The sequence below is a fragment of the Elgaria multicarinata genome, chromosome 9 (genome assembly GCF_023053635.1).
Source record: "Elgaria multicarinata webbii isolate HBS135686 ecotype San Diego chromosome 9, rElgMul1.1.pri, whole genome shotgun sequence".
NCBI classification, from domain to species: Eukaryota; Metazoa; Chordata; class Lepidosauria; order Squamata; family Anguidae; genus Elgaria; species Elgaria multicarinata.
In genome coordinates, this window is record NC_086179.1 from 80,152,241 (window position 1) to 80,177,546 (window position 25,306).

The following is a 25,306-nucleotide window of genomic DNA, read 5'->3' on the forward strand; positions in this document are numbered from 1 at the left end:
ATAAAAGTAACTGATCATGCCTTGTTAAGTTTAGAATTTACAGTTAAGAAAGATTATAAAGAGGCATATAGATGGAAGTTGAACACAAAGATATTGAAATACAATAAAATAGTAGATAAAATTTGGAAGGAACTGTCGGAGTCATGGGAAATTAATGAAAAAGGAGGAACAGCTGGGTCAGTCATTTGGGACACCATGAAGGCTGTAGCAAGAGGAATCTGTATTAGAGAAACATGTAGTTTAAAAAGACAACAACGTGCAGAACAGGAAAAGTTAGAGATAGAAATTAAAAACTTGGAGGAAAGATATTGGCGAAGTAAAGATAAATATAAATTAGTGGAAATACAAGCTAAGAAGAAACAATTAGAAAATTTAAATATAGAAGAGATTCAAAAGAATTTAATGTATATGAAAAGGGAATATTTTGAAAACAGTGATAAGAACTCGAGGTTGCTTGCCAAGCTCACACAAAAAGAAAAAGGGAGGAATGGGATAGAAACGTTGAAAGATAGCCGAGGGAATTATTGTCATGCAATGAAAGCTAAAATAAAAATTTTTCAGGAATTTTATCAGGAATTGTACAAGGGTAAAGAAATTCAACAAGAAAAGGTGGAGGAGTATATTGGAAGGTTTATAAAGAAGGAAATAAAATCAGAATATAAGGAGTTAATGGAGTCAGTAATAACTCAAAGAGAAGTTGAAGAGGTTATTGATAAGTTAAAAGTGGGTAAATCACCAGGAGCAGATGGTTTGGGTCCAGAATATTATAAGGTCTTCAAAGATTGTCTAGTTCCAAAATTAATGGAACTTTATAATAGGATATTATCAGGAGAGAAGATACCTGAATCATGGGAACATTCAGTGATAATTCTGATCCCAAAACCAGATAAAGATTTGACTAATCCCGATTCTTACAGACCTATTTCTTTAATAAATCAGGATGCTAAAATTTTTACATCTATTATGGCCAAACGATTAAATAAATTCTTGGCAGAATATATAGGAGTAGATCAATGTGGGTTTGTGGTAGGAAGACATATGCATAATTTAGTGGGTAGAGTTTTAAATGTAATAAATGTAATAAAAAAAGCAAATATTAAGGCAGGTATTATGGCATTAGATATTTTTAAAGCTTTTGATTGTGTGAGCTGGCAGGCACTAAAGAGTATTATAGATAAATTGGGATTTGGAAATAAATTTAAAAATGTAATAGAACAGCTATATTCCCAAAATACGGCGGTAGTGGTGGTAAATGACGGACTTATTGAAAAGATACGACTAGCCAGAGGAACAAGACAAGGATGTCCGCTCTCGCCGGTCCTTTTTGTAATGGTTATGGAAGTTTTGGCGAAGGCACTAAGGGAGGATAAAGAATTAGAAGGAATTGGAGAGGTAAGGGAAATAAAGCTAAACATGTTTGCGGATGATACTTTATTGACCATTAAGAATCCATTAAGAAAATTAGAAAGAATTAAATATCAGTTGAGGGAATTTGAGGAAATTACAGGGTTAAAAATAAATTGGTCTAAATCAGAGATGATGTTGTTTAACTATACTAAGAGGGAAGAAAAGGATTGGGAATTTAAGGGAATGGAATTGAAAGTTAAGAACGAGATTAAATATTTGGGAATTAAAATTACAAAAAATCTAGAGAATTTAGAAAGGGAAAATTTAACGAGGTTAAAGAAGGAGGTACTAGAGAAATTGGAAAAATATAAAAGATTAAATTTATCTTGGTTTGGGAGAATAGCTTTGATAAAAATGAAGATATTAGCTAAAATTAATTTTGTATTTAGGATGTTACCTATAAAAATATCAGAAACCGAGATAAAAAGTTGGCAAAATATTATTAATAAATATTGTAATGGAGAAAAGAGAGCAAGAGTGAATAAAAATAATTGGTACCTAAGCCAAAAAAAGGGGGGAATGGGTCTCCCAAACATAAAATTATACTACGTAGCAAATAGATTAAGACATGTTGTAGAAGCAATTATGGGAGTAGGAGATTTATATTGGATGGAAGAAAAAATTATAAGTAAGGTAGAGATGAATCTGGAGAATGTTTTTTTTAAAGATGGAGGAAGAAAGTGGGTTGGAAGTATAGATAATCCACTCCTGAGGACTCAATGGGAAATTTGGAGTAAATTTAAAGGGAAGCTGCTTCCGAGCAACTCTCCCTTAGCACCGATAATAATGTTAAAGAATTTCCCAGAGGATCTAAAGGGTAGATTATGTAAAATATTAAAAGAGAAAAATAAAATAAAATTAAAGGATTGGGTAAGAGATATTAAAACAAGAGAAGATATGGAAAATTTGTTAAAGGAGAAGAAGCTATCTTGGCTAGAATATGGTCAATTAGAGCAATGGAATAAAAAGTGGATTAAAGATAATAGAATGTGCAGAAAGATGACGAGGTTTGAAGAATTAGTAGTAAGTAAGGAGAAAGGAAAAGGAAGTAGTATAGTTTCAAAAGGATTAATGAGTGAAATATATATAATATTGTTAGAGAAGGAGTTTAGAGAGAATACAGAGAAAATGATTTGGGAATCAGATTTGAAGATACAAATAGGGCGACAGAGCTGGGAGGGACTATGGAAACAGAGAGTGTTGAGAAGTTTATCAGTAAGAATAAAGGAGAATTATTTTAAAATTTTATGGAGGTGGTACCTAACCCCGGTTAGATTGAATAAGATAAGTGATCAACATTCAGCAAATTGTTGGAGAGGATGTGGGGAAAAAGGAACGTATTTACATATGTGGTGGCAATGCAAATATGTACAAAGATTATGGAAGATGGTGTTTTCAGAAATTGAAGAAATAGTGGGAATGAAAATAGAACAAACACCAAAAATAGCATTGCTGTCACTATTTGAAGATATAAAGTGTGGAAAAGGAACTATAGAGCTGATATCGAGTTTGTTGGTTGCAGCACGATTGATGATAGCTAGGAACTGGAAGATCCAAGGGGAATATTCTATTGAGGAATGGTATAAAGTAGTATGGGACATAGCCATTAATGATAAACTGACATGTAATATTAAGTGGAGAAAAGGCGTAACTAAAATAAATGAGTTCGAAGGAATCTGGAAACAGTTCCTAGTGTTCGTGTTTACTAAGGGAAGTGGGAAACCACCAGCAGAAGAAATGATTAGATTTTGGACTCAAGAATGATCCCGAGGTGGGGGGTGCACATTTATGTTAAGAATGAAGATGTTGTAGTGTGATAAGGCATATGTAATAGTTTTTGATATTTGTACTCAACAATTATTCAATATGTATGCAGCAGATATTTGATGTATTTTTTTTTCTTATTGTGTTAGTTTCAGTTATATTTTGGAAATGTTTATCTATGTTTATATAGTGTTGAAAATGAATAAAAAATATTTAAAAAAAAAAATTCATGAGTAAACAAATTTCATAAATAGATATTGTTTACCGGATGAATTAGAGGATAATGAGAATTAAATAATAATAATCAGAGAACACCTCTGAGAATTGTACCATTTTCAGGACTTCTGATGAACCTCTGCTTGCTTAAGCATAAGAAATTGGCACAAAGGATAATTCAGTATATTGAGAAAGGGGATGATTCAATGATGAATTCAGAAATGTTTGAATTCTGGGGGGCTTTTCAATTAAAATCTAGCATATTCCCATCATAGTTCACTGATCTTGAATTAGGGCATTGGCCATTGTTCTTAACTTTGGTTCCCATCAGCATAGCACATATGAAATGTTCAAGCTAAGGAATCAACACTTTGTACTCATATTTTTTAGTGGTACAGGAATCTAAAATATCTGAAGTATACCTTCAGTTACTGTATTTTTCACTTTATTTCCAAAGATGTTTAACTTACCAAGTTCTTGTAAATGTAGCTTTACGTTAACATTATGACCCAATTTACTAGCACAGTTGTGTGGTTTGGCACTGTTATACTGGCAGCCACCACAACCACAAACATGGAATAATGGTGTGAAATGGCACAGAACTGGGTGCAGACTGATGGGATGAGGGTGAGAACCAGATGTCTCTCACAAGCTAACCTTTAAAATATTAGAATCAGTTGCACTAATTCAGGATGGCATGCCTAGTATTTTGCTATAACTTTGTATAGTTGTATAGTAATTTATTTTGTGTTTTCCTATTGTGGGTTTGTTTTCAGATTGTGCCTACCAAAATATAACCAAAAAAATAATTTCTGGTAAATGACGCATAAGCCATGGAAACATCATTTTTAGGGTACCATTTACCAATAGGGTAACATACAAGATCAGTGCTAACATACAAGATCAGTGAAGCTGGCACACTGGTACACTGAACAAAGAATAGGTGGTGGTGAGGAACATTCTGAAAATGGAAGAAAGAGGGCGAAGGAGTGAAGAACTTTCTAAGACTAGGAGGAAAGAGGGAAGGGCGGAAGGATCATATTGGTCCCTTACCAGATATGCCCAGTATGCAGCTGGCTGGTACTGGGAAGGAGAGTGAGCTAACGTGAGGAATGGGGTCAATTTGATGCCTTCTTGGGATAAGATTACTTGAATACCAGTTTAGAGTGGTTAGGATTTCTTGGTTTCTTTCTGGATGATTTGTTCTTAGGGTCAAGTGTCACTAGAACTAAGTTTGTGATTTGAATGAAGCAAGGACAGAGTAAGTAGGAGACAATTTGTTATAAACAAAGCTTGTCTCTTTCTTTTCAGATGGTGCCAAACCCGTTTTTGTTGCTTTTCTTGAGGGTTAATTTTCATTCCATGGATGGTTCAGAGTGATGAAATATGAGGGGCTCCATTTTTGTCCTTGCAATAATTGTTTCCAACTGAGAGGACATGCTGTGTCTTGTACAAGATGCCACCGGCTGCTAAGACAGCTCTGTGGTCTGCTGCAACTATGCACAAGTTATAGGATAATGGGCTCTACAAGTGTATTGTATTTGTGACTAGTACCTATCTGGTTTTAATTTAATGACATTTTGTTTGTATGCTGTGCGTGGTTTACTTTGTAGGGGTGGGGAAGAAGTGTAAAATACTGACCCAAATATTAATTGACAGAAGAGAATATGCTTGTTAAGTTTTTATTCTGCCCAATTACATGGGCTGTTTTCAAAGTTGTACCTAATAGTCTCACATAAGACATGTTAGGCTAGTGACCTGTGTAAGTACGGGGCGTACATTTTTAAATTTTCTTTGTGCTGGTGTCACAATGTGTTATTATTTTTAGAAATTTACAGAGGATATTGATGGCAGGTGGAGTAGAGCTGCATACCTGTTCTCCAGTTAAAATGCCACTTCAGCTATACCTCAAGAGGCCCTGTAGAATCAGATTTTAAAGATGAATGCTGCATTATATGCCATGGATATTAACGATGCTACTTCTTTGCTTACAATAGCAAAAACCCGTGCTGCCGACTTACTGGTGAATCCACTGGATCCGAGGAATGCAGACAAAATTAGAGTTAAAATTGCTGACCTGGGAAATGCTTGCTGGGTGGTAAGTATAACTAATTTTAAATGTCTTAAGAGTTACACTTTGGTCTGTCACCTAAATTGTGGTGCTTTCTTATCACTACTGTTTTCTCCCCCATTTTTAGCATAAACATTTTACAGAAGACATCCAGACGCGGCAGTATAGATCGATAGAGGTTTTAATAGGAGCAGGTTACAGTACACCTGCTGATATCTGGAGTACAGCATGCATGGTAAGAAAAAGACTACACTGTAACTTTGTTTTGCTGCTGAATCAGAAATAGATTGTTATGATATCTGGCCAAAGTAGTTGTTAAATGGGAAAAGTTGTAATGGTAATATCTCAAGTGATTATAGTTGTATATTGTAGATTTCAGATATTCTGTGGCATTGGCTAGAATCAAAAGAGCTATTTTTGGTATAGCTCTTTTTAAGATATTTTTGGGCCTGTTCAGATAACATGCTAAGCCATGGTTAGGCCTTTAACTCGTTTGCAGCAAATGGCTAGTGAACATGTTTAAACCGTGATTATGTAGCCACCATGGTTTGCAGTGGTTTGCACGACCTGCTAAATCATGGTTCATCTGACACACTAAGCCATTAAGTTTAGCTCAAAATGCTTAACCACCATGGTTTAGCATGTTGTCTGAACAGGGTCTTTAAGTTTTTCTTTGAACATTAGATCCCCCCTGCACACAGTTCAAATTTTATTTGAAACTCCTCTTTCACTTTGCTTTATGTTACCTTTTAAACTATCCTGTACACATATCCTGTGTAATGTAAATAACAATATTTGCTTGTTATGCAACAGCATCAGGAGTTGCCCTATGAGAAAAGCAAGTCCAATTCTTGTTGTGTGAGTGGAACTAGTTCTGCGCAGGGTCTGTGGGTTTTTTTTTTTTTTTTTTGCCTTTTGATTAAATACGGAATGTATGTTATGTGTAAGTTTATATTTATGAATAGATAGATAGATAGATAGATAGATTATACTCCAATAGATTTGGGTCAGAATGGTTCATAAGCTGCAGTCCATGTACTGTTCTATGCATCCCAGTGATTTCAGTGTGACTGGTAATGTGTAGAATTACAGGAAATATGATGTAAGTGGATTCGCTGCTATATCTGGATTCACCAAATCTAGTGTCTAGTAAGCAAATAAGCACAACAGCAATAAGTTGGGATGGACATACCTAGGAGTAGACCTAAGGCTTGCACAAGTTGTTGTTGTTGTTAAGTCGCCTATAAAATTTGTGCTGAGTGTATGGACGTTATCTAGGAAAATATATAGATGTGCAGTGAGAACTAAAAAGGGGCATCCAGCTATATGGTCTCCTGCATAACAAAAACATGTGTTGTATATTGAAGCTAGGGCAGGTGTAGACCTAAGGTCTAACCTTGGCTTCGAGAGTGGGATCAAGCTGTAGGGTTGTGTGTGTCCTCCCTTTTGCGTAAATTCCCTCCATAATCATGAAAAGGATGCTTCACCATGAAGGTTAGGTGACCAGCTCCTTCACAGTAGCCAAAGAGTAAACAGTATTGCTCAGCAGACTCACAAACCGTTCTGCGTACAGCAATACCATGGTGTTGCCTGCACTTGTGATATGGAAGCCCATCTTTGTGCAAAAGTCTTTCAGAAGTATGTGCAACATGTCCGACGCTTCTATTAATCATTGTGATGCCATTCAAAATGCTTAGATTGTGGAATACACACAGCAGACATTAATTAGTCTGTCCTTTTAAGAAGTAACAAAGTTTAACTGAATTGGCTGTGCTTTCATGATAGAAGACCTACATACATAGGATGTATATAATATAGGTTTACCACAATATACATATTGACTTGAGACTCTTCTGCTGTTACCACAACATAAGTATGAACTGTGGGGGTAGTGAGAGCCTTCTGTGAGAGCCAAAGCAGAGCCTCCCCACTGCATCCTGAGAGGAGGTATATCATTTCAGTTGCTGTGACAGTAAAGCCGAACTGTGGCTGAATGTGTCAGAAATGACACTGTCATTAACTAGCTCCCTATTATTTTATCAAGCTATGTTTTGCTCATTAAAGAGAGGGAGAAAGAAGCAATCCATTGGGAAAAGGACTGAGCAAGCACGGCACGGTATGTCATTACACCAGCTGGAAATCCATGATGTACAGGAATCTGCTTCAGCTGCCAATAGTTTGGCCATGCCACTGCTGGGAATGAGAATGAGAACTGTGATTCCATTGCTTGTCTTTATTCAAGCTCTGGATTGGAGCCAGCGCAAGAGATTGTACTGATCATGGCTCCATCGTCAAACTGTTATTGTTGCATTATGCATTCATTGGTGTTCGTTAGTCATTGGGAGGGGCAGAAAGCCACAAGGCAGTTTTTATTAGTATATTTTTATTTATAGATCTGTAATGATACCAGGGCTGGGCAGAGGGGGTCAGTGGGGTCAGTTGGCATGGGCCTACGATTTTGAGGGGGCCTAGTCCAAATCCCCCTGGGCAAATATTCTTGATTTTTCTGTTGTTGATGATGAATTTGCCCAAAGAAAAGCATGTAAAGCATTTCTGAATGTGAAGAAGTGATGTCTTATATACATCTTGAATAAAAGTGCTTGCCATTACCTTTTTTATAAATCGTTCTAGTTCATATGTATTTAGAACTAATTAAAAAATACTTAATGAGCAGTTTGAAATGGGGCCTACATTTCCCATCTGGCCCAGGCCTACTACCAGCTTTGCCTGGCCCTGGATGATATACAAATGATTATTCAGAGAATTGAATGGTAATTTAAGAAAAAACATGCCACCACATATGTAACTTCTAATTTTTTAAAAGGAGTGTTACAAGCAAAAAACAAGGACCGGCAGTGTTATAGAAGATAGTACGGCGTGTATTTCCATTCCATTCTGCCACTGGGAAGGATATTTTGTGGAATGATGGGACAAAGGGAGGATACAGTTGAATAATGTATTCATGTCTCTTACAACGTTGTCACAGAAGAGAGCACCCATGTTTGTGTTCATGGTGACGTCATTGTGCAGGTGCCTGGGAGCCGGAAGTGCCAGGAAATAGTCACAAATTGTCTGCATAAGTATTTGCATTTGAAAGGGAGTTAGACAACTGATTTGACAATAAGAATTTTGGAGGTTTCCAGCATGTTAATGCAATGAACAAAAGGGAAAGCTATGTATAACTAATGAAAATTAGTTAGGTGAGATTTATACTATTACTACAAATTAGTTAGGTGAGATTTATACTATTACTACAACCAAACAACACTTAGGCTGTTTCTCTCCCCCAATCCCATTTTATTTTAAATTATACAATTTTCACAACACAGGGATATTTACAGATTGTATAGAAAATAGATATAAGAACAGAAGTATAACAGTTCCTTCAGTTAGTCTCAAAACATAGATGTACATCAAGCATTATCAGATTAGTTCTGCAAAAATTCAATAATTGTAACCTGTTGGGCCTAAAATTACTTTAATTTTGCCTATTGTCCTTATAAATGAAGTAAGTGTAGCCATTGCTATAAACCCAATAACTCTGATACTTTAGACAAATATTTTGCATACATAATTGCTATTACAATGTAAGCCAATCAAATTTTAATGCTCTTTACAGATAAAGTCTTTTGTATTAGTCAAAAGGAAGAGTAATGCATCCATTATTACAATATAGTCTAGCATTGTTTTCAGTTATGATTTTAATCTTCCATTTTTTTATTTTTTATTTTGCTACTAGTCATATTCAGCACATGGAATAGAATCGTCTTGACTTTTAGAACATTTCAAGCATTGAGAGTTGTAATTCTTATTGATTTTGCTATTGTCACAGGAATTAATACTACTTTGTCACTATTTTGAAAGACTTTTCTGTAATATCCACATATATGGAACATTTATTTCCTCTCATCCTGATTTAACTGTGCCAACTTCTTTCTTCGGAAGGATCTCTAGGAACTCTAGGAACTGTAGTTCTTTAAAGAGGCAAGTAGATTATGACAGTGAAATTTCATGACTTTCACAACTTTACTGTGGCCCATTCAGAAGACACTTTAAACCACAGCTTTAACCACGGTGGTTAAGTTTTCTGGCTTAACCACTGTGGTTAAAGCCATGGTTTAAAGTGCCTTCTGAACAGGGGCAATTTCTGTTTGATTCCTGGAGGGTCTCTGTTTCAGTTAAATTTGGTTAGTTAAAGCGTATTGTGTAGGTGTAGTCTTAGTAGGCAAAGTGTTTTCCAGATCCTAATGGTTTTTTGTTTTGTATGGTGGTGGTGGTGTTTTTTAACTACACAGACAATCTAGGGTTGGTGAGAGCTTTGCATAATTTAAAGGGAAGTATGACTGTTCTTTTTGAGTGAATCCATTGGTTGTATCATTATTAGCATTATTGTTTATTTCCCCCTACTTTTAATACCATCTTTCCTCCAATGTGCTTCTCATTTTACTTTCATAAGCCACCCTGTGAGGGTGGGTTAGGATGAGAGATTGTGATTGCCAAGTGTACATACCGGATTGCAGCCTCAAATAGTTTTCAATCAGTTTTAGTAAGCTTTTTATTATTCATCCCTAAATTTTGGACAATGACAACAAGCAAACTGTCTTGTCATTTGCTTATACTTGTTCTTGATTTTGTTCTTCCTAATTCTAAATCATAGAAAGCATAGAAGGAAAATTATCATTCTTTGTTTAAGTGTTTGTACTCTAGCTCTTAGGTAGTCATTTGTAAGCCTCATAAAAATGGAATCCTGTCTTGACAATTCACAAGAGGAAAAAGATTTATTTATTTATTATTGCATTTCTATCCCGCCTTTTTTCCTCCAAGGAACCCAAGGCAGCATACATAATCATCCTCCTCTCCATGTTATTCTCAGAACAACCACCCTGTGAGGTAGGTTGGGCTGAGAGTCTATGACTGGCCCAAAGCCACCCAGTGAGTTTCCGTGGCCAAGCGGGGACTAGAACCCAGATCTCCCAATGACTCCCAGTCCAACACTTTAGCCTCTACACCACACTGGCTCCCAGTGTTAAGATTTCTTTCCAGTCTTCTCTCACTGAAGTTGTGCTGTAGATTCTAATGAAGGGAGCAGAAGTGACCCTGGAGACTTGGGGGATGCTGTTTGCTTTATATCATAGGTGTGTGAAGAGAGTGTGCTGAGAGCACATCTGGCAATTAAAAGAGTATTCTCTTGCTTATCATAATGAAGGGTGTAGGCAGAGCTGCTATCCCTCAGTACGTGTATACATGTGAAATGTAGAACCTGGTGCAGAATTTAGCTAAGAATTTTATCTCTCATATTTTTAAAAAAGGTTTAGCTCTCAGGATTGCCAAGATTGAAAATAGAAGCAGTTGCTGCAAATTGCTTCAGTACTGAGCGGATAGGTCTTATATGCTGTTTGTGATTATAGGTTTCTGCTTTGTGGCTTCTAGTCAATTTCTCTATACTACGTAGAACTAAGATCATAAGAAGAGCCATGCTGGACCAGACCATGGGTCCATCTGGTCTAGCATTCTGTTCACACAGTGGCTGGACCACTTGTTGACAGGAAACACACAAGCAGGAGATGAGGGCAGCACCTCATTCCCAGTTCTATTTTTCCAGTAACTGGTGTACATAGACTTACGGCCTCTAATACTGGAGGTAGCATACAGCCATCAGGACTACTAGCCATTGGTAGTCTTATCCTTACCCCATACTTCTCCTGACACTCCCATTTTACCTCCTCCTCATAATTGTACGAAATGACAAGTTCAGAATAATATATGTAGTAAAATGCACCATTCAGTGCAGACTGATAACATTTTTTTGCAAATTAAACACATGTGAATGTATTTGTTTGCATATCTGATTTTCTGTGTAGAAATGGTTTGCATGGGGCGAAAGTGGTCTGTGCAATAACTCTTGTATTAAACTCTTGTTTAAAATGTTTGCATTATTAAGCCAGGATTAAAATCTCTTTATTTCTGCTATTTTAAAAGACATAGTCGAGTGACAAATGAGCAAATTAGGGGAAAACATCTCAAACATTTCATGCATATTACTTAACATAGCAAACTTGGGGCAGGTCGAATAATATTATTGTGCAGTATTGCTGTGGACATAGGAATCATCTTATACACCGTTGGTTACCTTAGAGTAGTCCTGTCAGTTCTAGTCTAGAGTGGGTCTTGAATCAAACTCTTTAGGGCTAGAATCTGCATAACTCATTTTTGTGTAAGCCCAAGAGAGCACGTGTATTTTTAAATAGTTCCCTCTAAGGAGACTTCTGAAAGGAGATTATGATGCAGTATGATTTTCAAAGAAAAATGTAAGCCCCACTGGGCATATTCAAATCCTTGGGTGTGCTTAAGGTAGCTTTTTAGATCGCAGCCTAGCAATTGAACCCAGACCCTCATACTTTTAATTGTTATTTTACATTGTTGTTTTACATTGTATTTTTAAGGTTTTAATCTTTTATAAACTGCCCAGAAAGCAGCTTTGGCTATTGGGTGGTGTAGAGGAGATGATGATGATGATGATGAATATGCCACTGAGCTATGGGGTCTTTCAGAGATGCTGTTTAGTTAAGTAATCTTCATTTGCATTTTGAAATTAGGCACCGTCTTGTTTAAAATCACTCATTCTATGGGTGGTAAGGTCTGCATTATTTTGAGGGTATTGTTCCTCATGCTTGATTCGCCCATAAATGTCTTGCTTTATCCTAGGCATTTGAGCTGGCAACTGGTGATTACCTGTTTGAACCACATTCTGGTGAAGACTATTCCAGAGATGAGGGTATGTATCTTTTTAACATCCAGATATTGCCCTGTGCCCCTGTGTGAAGAGGCATAGTTTATTAGTTCAAGTTGTCTACTGACAAAAGTGTACTCATTTCAGAATATAAACATCACATTTTTTCCTCTTTAGTTTAAAGTCCCATCAGTAGGTGGGCAATCTCACTTCTGCAGACATCCTCCTCTTTCCTAAGCCTTGAAAGGATTAATCTTCTCCTGTAAGATCTGCATCTGTGTGTGGAAACCTTGAAAACACAACAGTACTTTAGAAACAAAACTTGGCACAGTGTGGATGCATCCATTGACACCAAACTAGATGTTTAGAGTGCTGAACATTCTGCTTGTGACAGCTGATTACTAAACAAAAAGCAAAGCAGCCAGAATTAACTCCTGCTTCCATCTGTGTACCTGCCCATTTTCCATGCTCGTTTGCTTGCAATGTCCTTTGCAGTGGTGATAACGTGGGCATCAGTATTTGATTTCCTTTCTAAATGCTACTAATGATGCCAGAATTCTGCTGGTCCTGGAAACCTCGGCATGGGTTTTCTGCAAACATTGTTGTGTTTGGAACTTCTTTGGATTTTTTAACTAATTCCATTTTCTTTCCTCTTCTTTTATCCCGTCCTCTCCCTGCCCTTCCCATTCCTGTGTCCTTTTTTTCTCTCCTTCATAGACCACATAGCACACATCATAGAGCTACTAGGCAATATCCCAAGGCACTTTGCTCTATCTGGAAAATATTCTCGGGAATTCTTCAATCGCAGAGGTAGTACCTCTTCTTTTTGAAAGGTGCCGTGATACAGACAGAAGTGGACTGGCCATTGCTGGATGTAGCCTCTGCGGCTAAAAGGCATACCCCAATTTGCAAAAGAAATACTAGAAAAGCAATGAAAGGTTGCTTGTTTCACTCTCACAAACAATGCAGTCACCACTTAATTTGTTTCTTCTGGCGAAATGAATGGCTTTTCTAAATTACCCCAGAAGTGAACAGCATCCATGCTTTTTCATTTAGAACAAATCTGTTTCTGTCTGTACCGGGCCAGTGTTAGTGTGTGCATGCAATGTATTGATTAAACTGTTGTATGTTTCTGTTTTGCTTGAAATGTTCTCGAATGCAGATCACATAGCATTGATCATTGAACTGCTGGGGAAAATCCCTCGAAAATACGCTATGTTGGGGAAATATTCCAAGGAGTTTTTCACCAGAAAAGGTAACGGTATTTCTGCAACCCTAATTTAAACTGTAGGCCCTTTCCAAAAGAAGACACTGAACACTTTTTAAATGGGTAATGAAGAGCCTTGTTGATTTTTAAGAGCACGTTAAAGAAGTTGGGTACATGTGAACTTTCAATTTTTAAGAAGAGCAATCAATAAAAGAAGACTGTATTTTTTGGGACAACATTGAAACAAAAAGAAAATATTTAAGATGCACTGTTGCCTTATTTTAATGTGAAATACTTGAATAGTCAAAGTGATAGTAAGACTATGAGCCAGAGGTCAAAAGAGAGGGGAAAAAGAAGAGTCTGCAAGCTCTGAACGCATTCTACTATTATCTTGAAAAGACTGAGGCGACAACACTGCACTTGTTTGAGAAGTCCGTGCCCCAAACTGAACACGGTTCAATAAGACCGATTAGGCCTGTGTGGATGTTCACCCTCAGGCCATTAACATCACGTGAGGAGCAGAGCAGAGCTGCACTCACTGGCCCCATCCCCGCTGTTGCGTTCTCAGTGCTTGACGCCACCACCTTCTACATGTTGGAGTGGGGCGATCTAAAGTGGGAAGCCGGTTTTGCCCTGGGAGGGCTCTTTGTGCACTGTCAAACCCTGTGTGAGCTGGGGATGCAACTGAGGAGCTGGGTCCAGCGAGTGCAGCCTTGCTGTCTCCCTCACGCAATTCTAATCCTTAGCCTCGGTATTCCTTGCTCATGTTTTTTTTTTTTAGCTTGCTGATAGTTCTTTTTTGAACAATAAATGATAAACTTTAAAAATATTTGGAAGTGTTAAATTAAGAGTGGTTTCACATGTCTTGATATTCTCCAGAAAAGGACAAAAGGCACCCCACCCAAAAGAAACATATTGAGCCCGTTCAGAAGACACCTTAAACCATGATTTTAACCACAGTGGTTAAGCCAGAAAGCTGGGCTGTGTTCAGAAGACACTTTAAACCATGGCTTTAACCATGGTGAATAAAGCAGAAGGGCTTATTCACCATGGTTAAAGCATGGTTTAAGGTGTCTTCTGAATACAGCCTGGTTTTTTGGCTTAACCACCATGGTTAAATCCATAAACATAAGAACATAAGAAGGGCCCTGCTGGATCAGACCAAGGGTCCATCTAGCCCAGCACTCTGTTCACACAGTGGCCAACCAGCCATCGGCCAGGGACCAACAAGCAGGACATGGTGCAACAGTACCCTCCCAGCAACTGGTGCGCACAGGCTTATTGCCTCGAATACTGGAGATAGCACACAACCAACAGGGCTAGTAGCCATTGATAGCCTTTGCCTCCAGGAATTTATCCAACCCCCTTCTAAAGCCATCCAAATTGGTGGCCATCACTACATCTTGTGGTAGTGAGTTCCATAATTTAACTATGCGCTGCGTGAAGAAGTACTTCCTTTTACAGGCCCTATTTAAGGTTAATCTAGCCAGTTGTGCGGGCATCTCTCTCTCCTCCTCCCCCCCCCTCTTTTTTGCTTTTTCTCTCTCTCTTTTGATAGCTTCTTCTTCGTTCCTAACAATCTTAGTGGATAAGCAGAAACTCATTTGTTATCATCTGGGGCATAATCCATTGGCAACTGGTACATTATAGGATTGATAAATTTTTGAGAGCACATATGTGGAGCTGGGCCATGACAAATGGCTGTTTGATTGTGTCCTTTGGCATTAGAATCTCAGCATTTAAATGTTTAGTTGGAAAGGTTACTGCAGGTTAATGAGAAAACTTTGGAATACTCTCCTTCACCCAAGCCTCAGTTCTATTATTTTTTCAGAAGTATACGAGAGAATTTTGATGAAACTTTAACACGAGGTTTTCCCTTTTTGGGGACGTTGTGTACGTGTGTATTATTTATTTATTTATTTATTTAAAACATTTATATCCCGCCCTATATCAATAAGATCTCAGGGCGGTGTACAGATAAAAGCATACAGTATAAAAACAGTAAATATACACAGCTAAAAACAAACCATAAACCAAGTTAAAACAATATATAATTTAAAAGCAATAAAACTATTAAAACAGTTAAAATAATGTGCCTCGTGAATTCAACCATTAAAAGCTTTGTTAAAAAGCCATGTTTTCACTTGGCGCCGGAATAAAATCAGCGTTGGCGCCAGTCAGGCCTCCAAGGGGAGGGCATTCCACAGTCTGGGTGCCACCACAGAGAAAGCCCTCTCCCTTGTCCCATCATAGTGAATGTGTCGTGCTGGTGGGATGCGGAGGAGGGCTCCTCCAACAGATCTCAAGTCTCGGGCAGGCATATATAAGGAGAGGATGTATACTGAATGTGCACATAGCACAATCAGAGCTGTAATTTGGTTTGGTAACTAGTTGGTTGATAATGTTCCAAATTTGCCCAAAGAGTAATCTGTAGACAAATAGCATTGCTGTATGCAATCTAGCTGTGCAAAGCTAACTAACTGTGTAGTGAGATTTCAAAGAGGGGTACTCAGAGAGGCAAACAGGTTGTGCCCACTTCAATTCTGAGAATACAAGAGGCAGGGGGAGGCCTGGACGAGATTCCCACCTCAAACAGGATTAGCCCTGTCAGAGATGATTGGACTATCATCTACCAGAGTGCTCAGATGGATCCCATCTCTAGATTTACAGCCATCCTTTAAGCCATATAAGCCATATTATCTCCATATTACAGATGGGGAATTGAGAAAATAGGGCTTGCCTGTGACCACCTTGTGAGTTCATGGCAAAGGCAAGATTCAAATTGGGTACATCCTGATTTATTGTTTCATGCCTTAGCTGCTATGCTAGACCAGCTCTTTTCTGACTAGTTCTTTTTCCTTTTTCTTCTCTTTCTTGTGTCTTCCCTCTGCCTTGCACTGCATGCTACAGTGACTTGGAGAATGAGAGAGATGATGAATAAGAGAGATCATGAAGTCTGTGCAAGTTCATGCACCGCATAGAAAGAAATTTAAATGTCCACTCTTGGACATAATTACCTTGAGAATAAGCTTTGCAAAAGCATGTCAATCCACTTTTTAAAACTGAGTTTTAAGATAATACAAAAAGAAAACAGGTACAGATTGTGAGGCGAGCAGTGTTACAATGCTCACTCCAGAATTTGAATTGTGCAGGTGGAGGAGCAAGGGTTGCTGAATGTGCATTTGCATATGCAATAAATGGATACCACACTTCTGTGAATAAGTCTCAATATTCCAGTCCTTTTATAAGTCTCAGTCTATGCGTCAGCTTTCATAAAGAGCAATTTTCCATATTCTGTTCATCCATTTTTTGTATGATGGATGATTTCCAATTTCATGCAATCTCAAGTTCGGGGAGATGCAAGCATTATAGCAATAAAGTCTTCATGTAAAAGGTGTCTGCTCTCATCTTTGAACATTGAAAGTAGGAGTAGGGTTCCACAATTTTTAATTTGCTGTTCAGAAATTTCACACATTGTAGAAAGAACCTGGTTCTAAAAGTCTACAACTATTGGTCATAATTGCCGCATATACATTAAGGAACAAATGTGAACGCATCCTCCCCAGCACAATGGTACAAGACATTTGTTAAAAGTGTGTATTTTAGTCAGAGTGAAGTGCCACCGTTGAATTACCTTTGCTGTGGCTTCTCTTATTTGTGCAGAAATTGTATAAAGTGGAGGGGGTGGGTATACCAGACCCATGACCATTGGTGTTCCATTGTGTTGTGTTCAGGTCTGCTTCCCATACTAATTTTAGCCTTGCTGAGTTTCCATAGATGAGATTGATTAACTGCTTACATAGTATGGAGACAAAGGCCTAATCTACATCAAGCAGGAAATTGCACTATGAAAGTGGTACGATAGTTGTATGTAAAAGGCAGGAGCCACACCAAGCAGGATATAGCACTATGAAAGTAGTATATGGTATGTGTCAGTGGGCCCCAACAGTTGTCAGTGCACTTCAATACTTCTATAAAGCAGTAGTGTGGCTCCTGCCTTTTATATACTGCTTTCATGGTAGAATATCCTGCTTGGTGTAGATTAGGCCTTAATCTTTCATGGAACCAAGTTGAGGCAAGGATGCATTTTTAAAGATTGTCGGTGCTTGAGGAATACCTTCTCCCCTAGCTAGTGTTTTAGAAAAAAGTGTTTATTTGGTGTTTTTCTAGCCAGGAACCCCTCCACCCCTTGTAGATGGGCCTTCAGGATAGGTGGGGACATGAGCTGTCCCCTTATAAACAAGTTTCTAACATGGAGAAATCCTCTCTTCCTCCAACCCAGGAACTGTGATGGTTTGTCTGCTCCTACAAAGTTAGGGTTGTCTAAAATCGGGTATAGGGTCAGGAGGAGGGAACAAGAAGTTTGACCCATGATTTCCAAATTTTGAGTGTTGCTTTCTGGAAGAGTGTTTCAACCCTCTCTATTTCAGCTTTGCTAAGCTGCATGAAGGGAAGTTCTTGGTGTGGGAGGGTGCTATTTAATGTTTCCATAGAAACCCAGGATATGCCCATATCATTTCTTATGATGCTTCATCTGGAAAGAGGCAAAATAATATTGTAAATTAAGTATAGCAAATCCTCTCATTTGGCTGTGGTACGGCACAGCCTTAATTAATCTAGACTTTTGCTGTTGTGGATAAATCTCTTTAGTAGTTCTTGCCATTTCTTTAAGTTTGTGATCTGCTGGGAGAATGGGAATCATGTAAAAAAGGGAAAGAAGGTTGGGCAGAATCTTTGCAAAAGCAACGTTGCCCAGAATGGATAGCTTCATATAAGCCTGTGTTTTTAATTTCTGTTTCATCCATTTTATATGCCCAGGTATTCTAGGAAGGAGTGTCTCAGAGTTCAGTGAGATATATTTTGACCTTTCTTTTGGGTTTGAAGTGATGTTTATAGGCAAAATAAGGCAGATTTATCATAATTTATTTATGGAAAATGTTGGAAAGTGACCATCATTTCTTGAAGTGCTGGTTTAGCTGTTTTGGGATTGGAAAGAAATAGAAGGACATTGTCTGCCAAAAAGATGAATCAAGTTGGTGGTGGGCCCTATCATGATCCCTTTAATTTTAGAGTGATGTGTGTGCCAGGGGTTTTATAGCAATGACGGAAGAGCAGAGAGACACTTGTTTTGTCCCCCTATGAAGAGGTATAGACAGAGATCCATTTTATTTGTATGGATAAGTGCTTCCAAGGCAGTGTTCAGCTTCTGTCTGGACACACTCACCCATGCCATGCCCATTGTTTGTAAAACTTTGCACAGATAGGGCCATTCCACCTGATCGAAGGCTTTTAAAGCATCTAAGGATACCATAGAAACCCAGAATTTAGTAGCAGCAGCCATTTGATGGCTTGGCATGAACCCTGTATAGATGTACTGTGTGATGAATTGATTCAGTTGCTTGGCCAGGAGTGCTGTAAACAGCTTGGGTGAGCAGCGATTGGGTGGTAGGACTGTGGTAACTTTAACAGCTTTACTGTCCTTAGGAATGACTAACCCCCTTGCTGTTTTCCAAGGTTCTGGAATCCTGGAGCCCCCTAGTTTTTCATTAAAGAGGGTCATAAGATGTGGCGAGACTGAGGTGACAAAAGCTTTATAAAATTCCCGCTGTTAAACCATCACTGCCAGGGGATTTGCACAGTTTGCGACCTTTTGTTGTGTTATAGGTTGGTCAACCATTGATCTGTCTTCAGCCTTAATTGTTTTTATATCTAAAGAATCTATTAAGACGTCTATAACTGAGGGATTAGGGTTCTCTGATGTTTAGAGAATTCCATAGAACTCCTGAAAGGTTTTGCTAATAAGTTTAGAATGGGTTGTTACTACCACCTTTTTTCTTTTTGGTTAGAATAGCTGGGATTGTTGCTCTAGCACTCCTTTGTAGGAGGATCCTCACAAGTAGCGTTGTTCCCTTGTTTCAAATTCATAATGTGTTGTAGATAGTTTAGGGAGGATCGCATTTTGCCATTTTCATGAACTTCTAAGTTCTGCCTGTTTAGCCACTATAGATTCCCATTCCTTTATGTTCATCAAAGTGGGAGCCCGCGTCTTTTGTTAGTTCATCATTTTGCTTTTCTCGTTTGTTTGTTTTTTAGAGATGGAGCCCTCCTGAATGAACAGCCTCCGTAAGACAGCCTTTAGAAGGCTGGCAGGGTCTGTGACAAGTCGATTGTCTGCATAAAAATGTGTTATGCTCTCCACAGTTTTCTCTTTGAAAGGCGACTTTGTGAACAAGCTCAGATTCAGTCTCCACATAAATGTTTGGCTATGTGTGATATCTGTACTTGAGATCAATGACTTGGGAGGATGGTCAGAGACATTGATCAGTCCTATGCTAGCATCCTTTGCAGCCAGCAAGAGCATGGCTGATACTAAAAGGTGATCTATTTGTGAGTACGTTCCATGCCTTGGGAGTAGTCAGTATAGCCGTGCTCGTTCCCATGTACCATTCTCGGTGAGTCAGCTAAGCCATGTTGATCAAGGTGGCATTTTAGAGCGGTGTGTGCCTTAAATAATTGAGGTGCACTAGTGCTTCTATCCAAGTTGTGATGAAGGCTGGCATTCATGTCTCCACCCAGCACTACATCACCTGTTCTAAAACATGCCAAGGCCCCAAGCGTGTCCACTATAAAAAGAAATTGTTTGAGGCATAAAAGAGACTAGCATGAGATGGTCATCTGCAAAGGTAGTGTAAAAATAAAATAAACCAACCAGCCTTGCAGGTCATGGCAGCAGTTTTCTGCTTTTAATGGGCAGTTCTCGGTGAGAATTATGGTAACCCTTTATGGCTTAGATGACCTCCTCCACAATACTGATCCCCTAGAGTCACAATTTTTTTGAACTCCATGGTGGCAATGGAAGCATTAGAATATCGAATTGAGCAAGAAAGTAAGTATCTGATTATGGATTTGCCCCTGCAGTGACCCGCTGCTATCTGTTTCTGCAGTGGAACCTGAGAACTCATATATCTATTTTAAACTGTCAATGCAAAAGCAAAATTCACATAAATGTGTCACAACAAAATTAACTGCTTCCCATTATTGGGAGAGAAGTGAAGTAGACGAACTTGATTCCTCTTATTGGGACTAACTGCTCTCAGGAAACCTGAAGGGTGGGTAAGTTGAGTTTTGGGGGGGGGGAAATGCTTCCCCCACCCCACCCCACCCCACCCGGGCCTCCCATGATTAAGATACATTAAAACTAACCTGGAAATTGGCCCAGAGACCCAATAAGGTTGGGAACTTTAGTAGGCCTCTGTAAATCATAAGGCAACCATAATACAAAAAAGGTCAGAGAAGGTTTGTTTGCAGAATAACTTCCATTTCGAAAGTCTTGGGCAACCATTGCTGCAGTTCTTCAGGCTCGTTGCAGGTCAGGGTTTTGCTGCCATGAAAGACTGGCAATTTGGAAGGGAAGATGCTCCAGATTCTCTCAAGGAATCTATACAGGGCTGCAGCAGTTTCCGCTTGCAGAGTGTGTCAGGAGCAAGATCCTGAAATGTTTACATTTGATGCTTTTATGTGCCAGTGATCTGAGCTTATTCAGGGCCTGCATAGCTTGCGGTTTCTGGGGATATCTTGCAAAGCAGATTCTAATGGCCTTAGACTGGCCTGGGGAGTTGGGGCAAGGGCCCAGGGTTCAATGATCTCGTTCAACGTCCACTTCTGTTAAATCCAAGTCTCCCCCACCTCCCGCAGGTCCTTTTCACATTCCTCCACACCACGGAGATGCAGATTTACCCAACGACTGCAGTTCTCCTGGTCAGGAGGTCTTGAGTGACAGTGGTGAGTTTGAGAATTTTTTCATCTCTATATCAGTCAGTTTTGCAGACAGCTCTGTTACTTTCCAGTCTAGTGGCTCCAATGCAAGTGACCAGTCCTCTTGGCGTTCTGATCGCAGTTGTTGGAGAAGTTCTTCCAAGCTGTTATCTGGCTGGCTGTCATCCTTGTCTGGTGCCTTTTGCTACTTTAGAGGAACTGCGTGCCATGTCTGTGAAACCCAGGGGCATCAGGATCTAAGCAGTCTTTAGGGTGGAGATATGGTATGAGGAGTGAATTAGGAAATGGTTCAAGACCCCATTTCATCTCCCAATGTAGTCCAGGTTTTTAATGAGGGATGTAGAGAAGTTGAAAAAATTAAATGGGCAGGTGAGCTTAAGATCTAGGCGTCCAAGCCTCTGCTCGACATGCCCCACATTTAATCCATTTGAAGACAGAATCCTGGTTGTGCATTGCCACCTTGTGGCTTGTTTCTGATCAGCAAACTGGAATTATTGAAATCCTTTTTGATACTCTGTGTTGTGTAGTTGGGACATGGTAGTAGTGATTGTCTCCCCAGAGTGTGGAGTTCTCTCGTTCAACTATATATACAGGAATTATAGTAAAGGCTATTGTGTTCATTATACTTCAGTGGTTGGCAGTATTGAGAAGACAATGTAAGAAACATTAAGGCATGAATACTGCACTTGCCTAACTTAACATTAATCTTAAAGCAGAGGGCAGATGGAGGAGTGTAATGATGAAATGAGACTCTGTCTCTTCAGGGGACTTTATTTGCATCCAAGTGAATGATGCTTAGCTCCATTTAAACAAATCCTTTCTTTGGTTAAGGTTTCATATCAGCATCAAATCCTCCTACCTCTGGTACCAAGGTCCTTTCTTTTTGTGGATCTTGGTGTTTATATTTTTGTACTTGTAGTTGTTTGCAGGCTGTGTGCTCCCAACACTTTCCTGGTTGGTTGAGTTTAAAAAAGTAACTTACAAGGATCTCTCTCTCTCTTCTCAGCAAGGCTGAAGTCTTTGGATATTACCTATTGTGAATGTGGTGTTGGATGGTTTGTTTTGTTTTGAATGTCTGGAAAAGTCTGTAGAGTTGCTTCAGGTAGTGTCTAGCTTACAGTCAGGCCTGTATGTGTGTTCAAAGTGAGCACCATTGAGTTCAATAGAGCTTGCTCCCAGGTAAGTGTGTATAGGGGATTGCAGCCTTAATAGCATAAGAGTAAAAGCATTACTCATAAAAGGCTTACAGATTCAAGTGATCCAAGAGACTCAACAGGGTCACAGTTACTGCTCTCATGTTATATAACTACCATTGAGAAGCTGTCTGTTAGAAAATTATCTTCATAGCCATATACAGACTTGTACATCTATGCTTAAATGATGGTGGGGAGGAAAGCTATTTTTAGTTAAGTGCTGAGTACTCTCAGAGGTCTTCACCCTTTACAAGCATCAAAATGTACTGCTCCACTTGCGCTGAATGGCCTTGCATTAATTTTATGATTCCATACTGACAAGGAGTTCCCAACCTTATTGGGTCTCTGGGCCAATTTGGAATTTCGAAAGTGTAGTGGGTGCTCTCACAAAATGGCTTGCCCATTCGTAAAATGGCTGTCATGGTGGGCATGGCTGATCACGAAACACTCATTGCTTAGGAGGCAAACTGGTGAGACTAAAAGAAAAGTAACCTGCCCAAGAGCCTAAATAAGAGGGCAGCACTTCACTTTGCTCCATGCCAGGTTCTCAGTTAAAAATGTTTTTAATTCAAAACAAAAACCTCTTAAGAAATAATAATAATAATAAAAATCAAGAGGGGCAGGGATCCTGGCGGGAGCCAAGAGAAGTATCCACAGGTCCGTTGGTGCTCACAGGCACTATGTTGGAGACCCCAAACATACTTGTAAAGCTCTCACTCAGTTTTAGTTTGTACATTTTAATTCCCCAGTTTAACATTCAAACTGATGCTTTTGAAAAGGTTTGGGTAGAAATGACACATGCAGTGTGTTTGTGGTGTGTAAATTAGGAAAAAATGTGTTTCTGATAATAAGCTGCAGATAGGATGAGCTAAAAACACATCCCAGTTGAATGAATATATTCATTAAAGTATTTTTATTATCTGGCTATTGAATAAAACACTGCGAGAAGCTCATTTTTCATGACCAGGCTAAAATTCTCATTCAGGTAATCCCTAAAGTTCAAGACTAAAATCAACAAATAAGTCTTAAAAATCATAGCACTAATTTTTCTTCTTTTTTTCCCTTTTTCATCAATGCAGGAGAACTTCGACACATTACCAAACTGAAACCTTGGAGCCTCTTCGATGTTCTTGTGGAGAAGTATGGTTGGCCTCAGGAAGATGCTGCGGAATTTACCGATTTCCTGATTCCTATGCTAGAAATGGTTCCGGAAAAACGAGCCTCAGCTGGTGAATGCCTTAGGCACCCTTGGTTGAATTCTTAGCAAAATCTCCAGATATAACACTGGGCCAGCACCCACGTTCCCATACATCAGACTTAAATGGTGACTGTCATAAATTCTCCTAACAGGATCATAAATGAGCTGGCTTCAACTCCAGACCTTTATTTTGCTTTGAGGTACTGTTTGACATTTTGCTTTTTGTGCACTGTGTTCTTGGGAGGAGGAGGAGTCTTTTTGTCTTCAGCTAGTAGATTTACTGACTCTCTGCAGAAAACACTTACTAATGTGTCTTTAAGCATTGTTTCTTGTGTTGTGTGGCATTCGGACATCAACTTTTTGAACAAAACATCCTTTATTCTCCCCTGATGTGTTTTGGCAGGTTTTGTAACTATTTATGGAAAATATTTTAGCTGAGTATTATATAATTTACAAGTGTGAGACATTATCAAGTCAGAATTGAGAAAATGTACAACTCTATCTTTGGGCAAAGGGACATTGTTCTTGTAAAATAGTGTATGTAAATGCACCCTGTAAATGTTTATTTCCATTAAAGGTGGGATGGGGGACGCGGATTTCAGAGTAAAGCTACTAAATCAAGAGTGACTTGTAGTGTACAAAATTGCATGTGGCGGAGTTGCATAAACTTTCCTTTCTGTAGCAGTGCCCATAATGGATTTGGAAAGAAAGTGGCTGATTTTACAAGATTTCATTCTACAGAAGGCACTTTAAAGGAAGGCTAAGCATTCAAAGGATAAAATATACCTATTTTTAAGTGCTTTTAAAGAGATATCATTTGCTTTACACTTGCGAGATGATGGTATGGTAATTGGGCGCTGCTTTTTCCTAAGGATGGTTGATATGCTGGGCTTAAGAATTTTAAAAAAGCCCAAGAAGCATTTTTTGTTCAGAATTTTTAGCCTTTGATGAAAAAAGGTGCTCCACTTAAGGAAAGGAAGAACAGAATTGATGCAAAATATACATTACAACTAAAGTTCATGCACCTTCCATACATAGCTTTACATGTTTCTAAAACAAATTGCACTAGCTTATTTTTCCCCATGAATTGACATATTGAGGAACTAATCTTCCTTCGTAAGTTGCACACAAAATTTTAAATGTTTTCATACAAAAAAAGAAAAAGAAAAAAAAGCTAAGTAGATTCCAAAAGAGAACTCATAGGCAATACAGATTTTAGAATGTAAAATATGGAGGTGTATTTTAGCCTCTTTTAGAAGTCAGTGGAATGAATGTAAATTTATTTCTGGTTTTACACATTAATTATGGTGCCACTTTTTCTTGACTTTGTCCATTTAAAATTTATTCACATGCCTTTGCAATACCTAGATTGTGAGATGATTCCCCGTGTTGTAACAATAACCAATTGTTTGAGGTGCTTGCAGTTGTCTAATTAAAGTGGTTGTTTTTTCAGAATTGTTCTGCTCCCTGGAATGTTTTGATAGTGGTGACTACAAATGATTCACTACAGTTATGTATTTGTTAGAAGAGTCCGCAAATACCAGGTGCTGCCTAACCTTTTCATTTTAAAAAAAAAATCAAATCAGAGCAATCTGTAAAGACAACAGGCATGTGCAGTAAAATCCCTCCTTGGTAATGTATGGCAAAATCCCAGGACAGTATCCACAAGGCTCACCTTGGTTAATTCAGTGGTTACCTGTGCATCACTAGTAAAGACAGGTGGTTCACCTGTAACTAGTTCTTC

The 25,306-nt window shown here is 38.6% G+C and overlaps 1 protein-coding gene across 7 annotated transcripts in view; it reads left to right on the top strand.

Annotated features, from left to right (window-relative positions):
- SRPK2 (SRSF protein kinase 2) overlaps window positions 1-25,017 on the top strand; it is a 121,639-nt gene extending 96,622 nt beyond the window's left edge. Inside the window, exons 12-18 of one of the 7 annotated variants that reach the window (XM_063134176.1) lie at window positions 5,385-5,485; window positions 5,586-5,693; window positions 12,164-12,233; window positions 12,906-12,998; window positions 13,351-13,443; window positions 21,091-21,177; window positions 23,444-25,017. In XM_063134176.1, coding sequence (XP_062990246.1) covers window positions 5,385-5,485; window positions 5,586-5,693; window positions 12,164-12,233; window positions 12,906-12,998; window positions 13,351-13,443; window positions 21,091-21,177; window positions 23,444-23,628 — 737 coding nt within the window. In that variant the 3' untranslated portion in view covers window positions 23,629-25,017. Of the gene's footprint in view, window positions 1-5,379; window positions 5,486-5,585; window positions 5,694-12,163; window positions 12,234-12,905; window positions 12,999-13,350; window positions 13,444-21,090; window positions 21,178-23,443 lie in introns of all 7 variants that reach the window. The other 6 variants (XM_063134177.1, XM_063134178.1, XM_063134181.1 and 3 more) reach the window with 6 other exon arrangements.
- Window positions 25,018-25,306: the final 289 nt, after the last annotated feature.